Source organism: Vanessa atalanta, chromosome 14 (assembly GCF_905147765.1).
Source record: "Vanessa atalanta chromosome 14, ilVanAtal1.2, whole genome shotgun sequence".
Lineage (NCBI taxonomy): Eukaryota > Metazoa > Arthropoda > Insecta > Lepidoptera > Nymphalidae > Vanessa > Vanessa atalanta.
The window spans coordinates 3,624,907-3,637,077 of NC_061884.1; the positions used below are offsets into that span (position 1 = coordinate 3,624,907).

At 31.0% G+C, this 12,171-nt stretch overlaps 1 protein-coding gene across 1 annotated transcript; it reads left to right on the plus strand.

Moving 5' to 3' along the window:
• Positions 1 to 883: 883 nt before the first annotated feature.
• On the plus strand, positions 884 to 11,933 carry LOC125068806 (putative ATP-dependent RNA helicase DHX57). The gene is made up of 18 exons (XM_047678123.1): positions 884 to 1,061; positions 1,144 to 1,300; positions 1,655 to 1,803; positions 2,200 to 3,178; positions 3,472 to 3,681; positions 4,324 to 4,603; positions 4,675 to 4,776; positions 5,039 to 5,223; positions 5,319 to 5,473; positions 5,983 to 6,165; positions 6,287 to 6,537; positions 7,290 to 7,537; positions 8,029 to 8,103; positions 8,551 to 8,757; positions 9,764 to 9,838; positions 10,492 to 10,738; positions 11,141 to 11,229; positions 11,760 to 11,933. The coding sequence occupies exons 1-18, from the start codon at positions 994 to 996 to the stop codon at positions 11,901 to 11,903; spliced, it is 3,804 nt and encodes a 1,267-aa protein (XP_047534079.1). The 5' UTR covers positions 884 to 993; the 3' UTR covers positions 11,904 to 11,933.
• Positions 11,934 to 12,171: the final 238 nt, after the last annotated feature.

Below are 12,171 nucleotides of genomic sequence, written 5' to 3' on the forward strand. Positions count from 1 at the left end.
CGTTTCCTCATGAATTTATGACATTAAACATATTGTCTTAATATAGGTAATTGTATGAATCAAATTAGTCGAGGTGAGTCATTTTAAAATGCAAAAATGAAACTTTGAAAATTAAAAAATGAATGTAAATTATTTCTTTGGATATGAAGTTGGGGCTGACAGAGTATTTAGTCTTAGTACTGAGACTGAGTAGTGAATACTGAGTAGCGGTCAGACTTGAGTGTGACCATTATCAAAATGTAGAATCTACCGAAGAATATTTTAAATATGACAATCAACTTTGGGATGAGAAATAAGCATCGAAAAATATATCACAACAAAAATCGAACAATATAGTAGACAATTGTTGAAATTATTACTCATACCTATTTGATGAAGTAAATTTGTCACCTACAAACAGAATAATGGCAATTACTTAAGCTTAAGTAAGAAATAGAATTACTATAAGATTGTTTAATATTCTCAAATCCGCCAGATTTGCCGGTGATCAATTGAAAACCTACCATACACATAGATTAAATCAAAAAGCGCGCTTCCCCGGCTTCCTCTTCTGTCTCTTTTCACGAAGTATACACGTCAAAAACCACAGAATATTGCATGAATGCTTTCATATCAATTTCTATTACAAATACTTACCAATGATCTTCAGGATTTTCTTATTAAAATATAAAAATAAATAGTAAAATTCCCAGCTTGGATTATTATTTACAGTTTTACTAGCTTGTACGACTTGAAATTATTGTTTGTTCTTTTATATATTTTTTGTAAAACGTGTATAATTAAGGGATTTAGGGTTGAGTTACATAATATTTTTTATATATAGGTATAATTTATAATTGTTTCGTAAGGGCTAATATTTCAAAAGAGTTGGCAACATTATCACTCCATGTTAATGACGTTTATAAAAACTGAACATGCTTGTCCTCTCTTATATTTCCTAAAACAACATATTTTTCTATCTTATAAATTTACTTCTGGAACAATATTTACAACATGGATTGCAATAGCAGACAGCTCGCCGAAGATTACTTCTTAAGAGTACCAGCTGACGCACGAATAAGGTTTCTTAAATCTAATTGAAATTGCATTACAGCATATTTTAAAACCTTGGTATATCAAATAAAAATAACATAAAAATTGCAGGAAAGTTAAAGAAGAAGTAGAAGATGATCCTCATCCAACCTTGAAAGTTGAAATGCAAACAGTTCGTCTTAATCCGGATTCACAAAAACTTATTTTGGATACATTAAGATATATACATGGACCCGATTTTAAATTGGGCAGTGCGAGTCTATACAAGGTACGTTATTTGCTCGGTTACAGTAATAAAAAACTTAATGTTCGTATTGTTTATTTTTGTAGATAATTGACTATCACCAAAACTGTTATAAAATCTTGTGCAATATTTTCGTTAGAGATTGTGAACTAAAGTTTAAATGATGATAATGTTCAGGGGGCGATTAGTTGAAAAATGATATCTTCTTCATACATATGTGTAATCAACAATGTCAGAAAGAGAGAAATGTTATATATTTTATATACATAATATAACTAAAGATTTGCTAAATTATGTTTGTAATAAATGTCTTAATACTTTAATTTTCCTCAATTTAGGTATTATTTTCTAATTATATTATATGTCTTATTTTTACAGGATAAAGGTTCAAATCTTAGTAACAGATATTGGATGCAAAGAGGCAACTTAGTAGTGCAAGGAGGCTGTGACTATTCACTTACTACAAAACCAGATATAAAAACCTCCGAAGCAAGGCTACGAGAATTTGCATTAACTAAATTAGAGAAGTATGTCATTTGGTGTTTCTAACTCATTTATAAACTGATCTTTATAAATTTGACAATTATATTATGCTAGATATATCTGTATTTACTTGGTGGTGAAGCTCAGTGTAAGCCTAGTCTGGGTACGTAACACTTTCTATGTTCTACTGCCAAACAGTAATAATTAGTATTGTCGTGGTCTGGTTTAAAGAGACTCAGTCAGGGTAACTATAGGCATAAGGCACCTAGCAACTTTATTTTTGAAGTTAGTGGTGCATGGAAAATGTAAGTCGATGAAACATGGTGACTACTTACCATTGTCAACCTATCTGTCTGTAATATTTTAAAAAAAATGTAGTATATCTCCTGTTATTTATTTTTAATTGAACACTTTTGTAAATCTCAATTTAACTGTTTCAGATATAGTTTTCACAAAGCACATTGTGCGGAAGCTTTAGAATATGCAGCTGAAAATGTTGAAAAAGCCTTAGAAATCCTATACAATAAATATATCAATGTTAGTGAAGAAGTTAAACCAGAAAATGTTCCATCACAGTCTGAATTGATGGAAATGAGAATGGATGAAAAAGCTGTACTTGAATCTATTTATGAAAGTAATTTCAATGTGAAAGACAATAATGTTTGGACAGTCAAACTTAATATGGATTATTTAACTAAAGTATATGAGAACAAAGATGCTGACATTGTTAAGAGGAAAGTAACTACAAATCACAACACAAATTTCAAAACGAAAAAGAAAGAAGCATGTAAACTCTTCCTACGTGGTTCATGCAGATTCGGTGCTAAATGTAAATTCTTACATAATAATCCTATAGAAAATAAACCAAATGAAGTTGAAAACAAAGACAGTGAAAAAATTTCTTATGAATTAGAAATAAGATTTACAGACGGTACCCTATATCCTTATCAACCTCCGTTACTATTTTTTAAATTATGTCATAAAACAGATTTAATACCGGAGCTTACATGTTTACGAATAACTGCTAGATTATATGAGGAAGCTAAAATATTAGCACAAGATGGTGTACCGAGTATTTATTCATTAGTTGAATTATTAAATAACGAAGATGATATAGTTAATTATGTAAAATTTGATACTAGAAAATTTCCTGAAGCATCAGATGCTCTATTTCCACAGTTAATTGAAAACACAGATAATGAAGAGAAGCAACTTCCATCCCATTATAAAAAGGGTGAAGCCAGAGACAATAGATCAACTATTAATGTTGAAGAACTTTTAAAAGAAAATAGTGAAATAGCAAAACGATGGTCAGAAAAAAAAGAGAATAATAGATATAATAGAATGATGTCTGATAGAAGAAAACTACCTGCATGGCAAAAGAGAAAGGAAATTCTAGAAGCAATGAATAAATCACAAGTAATTAATTTATTTTTATAATCAATTATAATTGTTTTTGTTCATTTACGATAATATATATGACAAAATTAAATATCCAATTAATTATATAATTAAATATAGGATTAAATGTTTTGAACAACCTACAAGAACTAGTCAACTATGCGGGAAATGTATGATATTGCACTCAAATATGAGTACTCTATATTTTAATTCTCAATCCAATAGGATCGTAATCTCGCATGATTGAAGAGAGATTGTATTCTTAAATCTGGGTTTTCAAGACCATTAACGTATAGAATGTATTTTTTCAGGTAATAGTCATAAGTGGTGAAACTGGATGCGGTAAAAGTACTCAAGTTCCTCAATACATACTCGATGATTGGTTAAGTAATTATAAAAATAATGGAAGAGAACATGTTGAAATCGTATGCACGCAACCACGAAGGATATCAGCTATTGGTGTCGCTGAAAGGGTTGCTGAGGAGAGGGTAGAAAAGGCTGGTCAAGTTGTTGGTTACCAGGTGGGTTTCCCTAATCATTAGTTATCCCTTATTATATTAGTCATTAATTATCCCTTATGATAATTCCCTAATCATAGGTAATTAATTCCCTATCTTGTATAACTATCAAATATAAGAATAATCAGCAACAAATAACAATATATACTTCGAGCCGATTTTGGCTATGATGCTATTATAAAAGATTAGTATATTATCAGGATTTTTGTCTACTATAATCACTAGTGCAGGTTATATAATAATGAAGAAGTATGTGCACTACAACTGTACTGTATTCTTTGATTTGATGGGATGACAAATACGATAGGAAAGAGTTCAGGCCCAAGAAGGTTTTACACACTATAAGCATGGTAATGATTTGCATAAGAATATATTGTTTTTTTGTTTTTATTTCACTTGAACAGGCAGAAAAATGTGCAACTGATTGTATGTGGTCATGTTGACCATAATACGAACATTCTTCACATCCGCACTGCCCATCCTTTGCCACTAAGATTATATAGTACCCAGTAATACCCTTATATAGTTATCCTTTCTAATAAATAAAAGGCTGGGTTACAAATTGTTTCTTTTTATAATAAGAAAAGTTACAAAAAACTTGTTATTTTATACAATATACAATTTCAAAATTGTCTTCTTTTTCAGATAAGGTTAGAAAGCAAAATATCTTCTAAAACAAGATTAACATTTTGCACAACCGGTATACTGTTACGGAGACTGGAATATGATCCGCAATTAAAATCGGTGACGCATATTATTGTGGACGAAGTCCACGAGAGATCAGAGGAAAGTGATTTTCTATTACTAATTCTAAGGGACCTGATCAAAGTTAGGAAGGATTTGACAGTCATTCTCATGAGTGCTACATTGAATGCTGATTTGTTTTCCAATTACTTTAACAATGTTCCTGTTTTGGAAATACCAGGTACAAGATCCATAAAGTGACTATCATTTTCACATAGTTTAATAGGATTGTAACAAATATTTATCTTTCAGGTAGAACCTTTCCCGTGGAGCAATTGTTTGTAGATGAAATAATGGATTTGACAAATTATGTGTTAGAAGAAAATGGTACTTATGCTCGAAAAGTTAAAAAAGGTACATAATTGGTATTACTCATATTATAGTATATATGTTGGTTTCTTCCATTCTTTAAAGTTTTCTAAATTCTAATGCCTTTATAAATTGCGTTCTAATAGTATCATATTTATTCACAATGTTTTCCTTAATCGCTGATCACGAAATGAATTTATAACTTGAAAACTTTTAAAATATAAATAAACTCTCTAATATTTTTAAAGGAATGTAACTTATAAACTCATTAAAATATAACCTGTAATATTTTCCTTATTAATTTCAGGTGACAGAGATAAGAAACACGATTTTGAGACAGAATTAGAGACCTGTGACGTCCGTTCAGAGGCGACAGAGCCGCCGAAGACATCGATACGAGACGAAAATCTCTCCATATCTCAAATGGTTGCAAGATACCCCAAATGTAGTAAGATAGCCTGTAAAAACTTATATCTTATGGACACTGAAAAGGTTTGAGAAAAATATTATTTACTTGTAACTTTGCTGTAAAAATTATTATATATGTAATATCAATTGGTAGAAATTTAAATGTTTTCTTTTTACAGATTAATTTAGACTTAATTGAGCATGTCCTAACCTATATCGTGGAAGGTGATCACAATTGGCCGAGAGAGGGCGCTATTTTAATATTTCTTCCTGGTATAGGGGAAATAATGTCTCTGTATGACCAACTTGTCGAAAGTCACACATTTAGTCCAAAGTAAGTAACTATACAGCAAACCTGTAGGCATTGAAATAATAATTCCATTTTTTATTTAAATAATGCACTTGAGATAATAGTATGTACAATAATTTTATTAAGTAATTAATATTATCCACGCCAAAATGGCATTATTGAAAATATTAAAATTTATTATATTTGTGTCACCGTTGCTTTTGAGTTGATGCTTTGTACAACTGTGTATTTAATTACTTGTATCTCTTGATTAATACAGGTCATAAATATATTCACTGACTGATTTAGTGGTGGCAGAGGTTGCGCCGTTATTTCCCTTAATTTATCGTTAAAAACATTCATAAATAATAAATCTATTGGCGCTTTTCTTGTAATTATCTTTTTTAGTTATTGTAAAACGTAATTACAATGCTTTGTTATGTTTATTTATATAAGTAATGTAAATATAAAAACTACCTACTTGGTGTGATTGATTTATATCTATAAAAAATTTACAATGCTTACCAAATATAAATAAATATGATTACTTACAGAACCGGTAGATACATTTTAGTTCCTCTCCACTCGACCCTTTCGAGTGAAGAGCAATCGCTCGTGTTTAAGAAACCTAGACCCGGTGCGAGGAAGATTGTGCTCTCTACCAACATAGCCGAGACCTCTGTCACCATTGATGATTGTGTTTTCGTCGTGGATTGCGGAAGGATGAAGGAAAAAAGGTATGATTTAATTTGTCTTCCTACTAAAAATATAATTTAAAAAAATGTACTATAGTAGCCTATGGGTGTTTTAATGTTTTAAATGAATTGTGTTTTAATTATTAAAATTTCTGTACTCTAGATTCGATTCGAACCGTAACATGGAATCTTTGGATCTCGTGTGGGTGTCCCGAGCCAACGCGAAGCAGCGCAAAGGCCGAGCGGGCCGAGTGATGGCCGGCGTCTGCATACATATGTTCACCTCGCACCGCTACCAGTACCACATGGCGGAACAGCCGGTACCCGAAATACACAGGGTTCCATTGGAACAGTTGATATTGAAACTGAAGATATTACCTCTATTCAAATCTATGAGCGTTCATGATGTCTTGGGTAAGTTTGCCTATTTATTTAACCCATTAACAACTTATCTTAACAATATTTAAAATAAATACATATAAGAATTATTTACAAGGTATACAGTAGAAAAGTGTAACTCTAAGTTATTAAAAATAATGTATAAAACTAAGCAACTCAACTTCGATACATATTACCCTCCATACTTGGTGAACTGTATGACACTATGCAAAATTTACATGCTGCTCCCATAGTTAGAATTTGAATATAATATTATATTGATAGGGCAATGTTGTATGTATATGGGTAAGCGCCAGCGTTTTGTGTTTGTGTGTAAGAAGAATTTTCTTTTTTTACTTGAGTTAGGTTCTTAAATGAAGTCAGGTTCCAACAATTTTTCAGTATTATAATATGATAAAATTTTTAGAAATTTATGCAGTAATATCTTGAAATTGTATTCAGTAAGATTCTCTAAAACAATTTTCATAGATATTTTTTTTTATATAAGTATGGTAGTCAAGACAAGATAGAATGATTTGGAGAAGGCTAATTTATACATTGGTCGATCATATACTCTGTCATGTCGCCTCTTATTTTGGGATAGATTGGGAAAGCTAAGTTCTCCAAAAACTCTTAAAATAAACTAATCTTTTTTAAAGTTAAGTTTATTAAAGTAATAAAACAACAAATACCTTAATTAACCTTAATTAACAAAATATTTTATAAAGAATTAAAAAAACATAAACATATTATAAATTAATATAATTTTAAATTTCTGTTATCTTCAGGGAAAACGATAGAGCCACCATTAAAGTCCAATATAGATGGAGCTCTCACACGCCTTCAAGATGTTGGTGCGCTAGACAAGTCGTATGTTCTGACTGCACTTGGCAGGCATTTGGCAGAGCTGCCGGTCGATGTCCGGATTGGCAAGTTAATGTTATTCGGTGCTATATTCTGTTGTGTGGATTCGGCTTTGACGATGGCAGCATTTCTCAGTCATAAGAGTCCGTTTTTGTCTCCTTTTGGAAAAAAGGTGGGTTTGTATTTATGTTTAATCTGAATTAATATGGGTTTATCTTTTTTTAAATTATATTGTGACTAATTAACTATAATTATAATAATTTGACTAATTAACATATTCTGCCAGCTATTTCGGGATGTTAATAAAAAAACAACGTAAATCCTGGAGCTGATGGTATATTAGCTATTTAGTGCACCAACGCGTTGCGTCTCACCTGGAATGTTTCCTCATTCTTTCTTATACCGATTTTTATAGATTTCTGATAGTATCGCACAAATAATGAGCGATATCATTAGTGTCTATGTGAAAGCGTCGACAATTTTTAAAATAAATTAAATTGTACCAAAAAAATAAAATTTCTTTCCTATGTGAGATTAAAAGGAAACAACACTTTCAATCTTATATCAATAATGTAGTTTAGATATCGTATCAAATTATAAGAGATGTGAATAATATAAAAACTAAAAATAATAAGTAGATCAAATAATATTTTTTATTTATAGTCGGAAGCAGATGCGAAAAGGAGAGAATTTGCTTGTTCGAACAGTGACCAGTTGACCACTTTACGAGCTTACAGAGTGAGTACCGTTTTATAATCAGTATTAATTAAAATTGCTTTGCATATGATATTATATAGGGCCATTAAAATTAGACTGATTGATTTAAAACTGTGTATACAAAAATATAGTCTTTGTCATATCCTATGTGTTCCTAAAACATTAATCTGGTTATTCTACGTAGGTCCTTAGGATTATGGCTCAATAAAAAAAATAGTTTTGTTTATCCTTCAATAGAAACGTTTTGTCTAGACTCTAGGATAAAAAAGGCGTACCTAGCTTAATAAATAAATGCATACGTAAATTCAAAATACAATTGTCGATAAAAATATAATGTACGATTCGCGGGAACCTTAACCACGTAACGGCTTTTTTATTTATTCTTAAATAAAAAATAATTATGTATAAGCTGGTAACACCGAGTTTCGTAAAATATCGTATCGAATAAAATTTAAAATCTATTCACAGAAATGGCAGGAGATACTTAAATCAAGTACACACGCGGCGTTAGTTTTCGCAAACGACCACTTCCTGTCACACAAGACACTATCGATGCTGGCGGATATCAAGCACCAACTCCTGGGTCTGCTGGCGTCCATCGGCTTCGTACCAGAGATGCCGGCATTGAGGAAGAAAATGAGGAAAGATTCTGTCGCTGTCCTGACCGGGGAAGAGGTATTAAAAACATTCTTATAATTGATTTTTGATTCCGATCTCCGACTTCCGTCTGTCAAGTCTACTGACTGGTCTCACCAGCCCCGTAGATATTTTTAACTTGACGTATTATTAATGTATATATATTTCGTTTCTGCTCACGTGTTTTAGATAGGTTTTAGATATAAAAAATAACCTTTGTCTTTCCTTGGGTAAACCTATAATGCTTGGTTCATACAAAATTTCATCAAGTTCGGTTCAGTAGTTTAGCCGTAAAAGCGTAACAGACAGGCAGACAGAGTTACTTTAGCATTTATAATATTAGTATACATGTTGAAAAAAACATTCAGTAATTTAAAAGTAATTAAAATTCGATTAAAAGAAAAACGATAAAAGTGTGGCTTTAATGACGTAAATGGTGGAAAAGAATAATGAATGAGTTTCTGGCCTGTTTTTAGAGGTAGATATATTAACATTTAATCCTGTAACATGATTAATAAAGAATATTCATAGTCTATTCCAATTGGTCGAGAGCTTAATTAATCTACGATATTCATTACACTAGTATCCATGTTTTTTTATTAAAATATTTGTTTCATTTTATGTATGTGTTTTTAAATCCAACAATATGAAAATCATTTGAAAGTGTTTTTTTTTTAGCATTTAGCATTAGCAGCCCGTAAATGTTCCACTGCTGGGATAAAGGCCTCCTCTCCCTTTGAGGAGAAGGTTTGGAGCATATTCCACCACGCTGCTCCAATGCGGGTTGGCGGAATACACATGTGGCAGAATTTCGTTGAAATTAGACACATGCAGGTTTCCTCACGATGTTTTCCTTCACCGCCGAGCACGAGATGAATTATAAACACAAATTAAGCACATGATATTTCAGTGGTGCCTGCCTGGGTTTGAACCCGAAATCATAGGTTAAGATGCACGCGTTCTAGCCACTGGGCCATCTCGGCTCTTGAAAGTGTTTGTTTGTTAGGAATTATGATACTAACCTTTTAATTAATGTCTGTTTCAGCTCAATACAAATGGAAATAATGACAAGTTGTTGGCAGCTATATTATGTGCTGCGTTATATCCTAATGTTGTCAAGGTAATGGATCTGTTTTATAGTATACATTAACAGCCTGTAAATTTCCCACTTCTGGGCTAAGGCCTCCTCTCCCTTTGAGGAGGTTTAGGGCATATTCCACCACGCTGCTCCAATGCGAGTTGGTGGAATACACATGTGGCGGTTTCGTTTCAGAAATTAGACACATGCAGGTTTCCTTTCATCGCCGCACGAGATGAATTATAAACACAAATTCAGTGGTGCTTGCCTGGGTTGGAATCCAAAATCTTCGTTAAGATACACGCGTTCTAACAATTGGGCCATCTCGGCTCTCTTATAACATAAACATTTTAATATCTTTCACAGCTATTATATAGAGTTTTAATTAAGATCGAATATAAAATCAAATATTATATAAAGGCATTCCCGGCTATAACAGTATATAATTTTCTGTATGAATAATATGTAATAGTATAGTATAGTAACTATAGTATCTTGTTTGTTCTTCTCGGTAGAATCTATATTACATAACAAGTATCAGCTTTACATTTAATATAATCATCTACAATAATGGTTAACAGTAATTTCAATAGCGTGCATCAGTAAAGTATATTGTCAATATACCTATATAATTCAATGTAAAATATCAACTGCCAGATAACAACTCATTATAAAATTTTATAATTGTTTTCTAGGTGCTGACTCCTGAAAAATCTTTCCACATGCAAGCTGGTGGAGCCATACCCCGTCAACCAAACCCAGACGAGCTAAAATTTAGGACAAAGTCAGATGGATATGTAGCCCTGCATCCTTCTTCTGTGAATTCGACCATTGGATACTATGCTAGCCCGTATCTAGTTTACCAGGAGAAAGTTAAAACATCGAGGGTTTTCATTCGAGAATGCTCCATGGTACCTCAGTTACCGCTGGTTTTATTTTCTGGTTAGTATAGTAAATTTTATTATCTCCTAGATTCTAATAAAAAATTATTAAAATTAAAACTAAAGTCTAATGACAATTTTTTTTTTATTACGAGTTCATTTATTAGGAAGTGAAGCAAATTAACTAAATGACAATAATATTTTGGTAATAACCATCACAATAATTTTATTAGCTATTCTAATATCAGCCTGTAATAATGAAAAATTACAAATTAAAAATAAATCACATGTATATTTAAGACATGTCTAGTAACAACCATTTAATAGCAAAGATCTCCTGTACATTCGAGGAGTAGATTTAAAGCTTTTTCAACTATTATACACCAGTAAGTTGGTGTATATGCACTTAACTAACTTTTTTCTTTACTTAACTTGAATTCTATTTTATTTTATTCTTTTATAGGATGCACACTGGCAGTGGAGCTACACAATGGTACATTCATTGTGTCCTTAGAAGATGGATGGATTATGTTCCAAGTTGAAAAACACGAAGTGAGCTTTACTTTTTTTCATTGTTTGTGTTTGCATTACACAAGTAATTAATAATAAATTGTGATTTCGGAATCAATGAAAACTTATAAAATAATGTCTACTTTAACTATCTTTGATCCGAGGAACAAGAGTTTATCACATTCAATATTTTAACTCTCGGCAGCTACTGAAAATTCAATATTCGGTCTAAAATTTTATTTAATTCGACCGAATACCTATACATACCTATAAACATATGTTTATAGGTATGTATAGGTATAAACGTAAAAAAATTGCCCGTATAACGTGTAGGACGAATAGCAGGGAAATCATTGCAACCCTAATATTTTCTCAATATTAAAAATATACATAAAAAATGATTTAATACTTAATTTAAAACACATAAATCATATTGTAGATAATTTTAATTTACATTAAAATCCATAAATCCACTTTTCGCGCCAAAAACTTTTTTTCAATATTTCGACATTTGACAACAGTCTTAATTTTTCAGCCAAGTCACAGTATTTCAAACTATTTTTTATTTTCAGGTTGCTGAAATGTTGAAGACGATACGAGTAGAACTAATTAACCTTCTCGAAGAGAAGATAAATGATCCATCATTAAACTTACTTCACTATGAAAAAGGGAATAGAATAATAAAAACTATTGTCCAAATTATAACTAAAGATTAAATAAAATTAATTTATACTGATGATGTTAACCATGATTTAATGATACTTGTTATTTATTAATAAATTATAATAATTTTAATGAAATATAAGTAATTTAAAATTATTAGTAAGTTATTTTACAAATAAGTATAAAAATTGCTCTGCTACTGATACTATATTTTTATCTTTATTGCAAAAAAATAATTTCTCTAAATTTTAATAACAACGTATAAAAACGTATTTATATCAAATTATAAAAAATTCTCGCGATTCTCAATCTCGGCTAAGT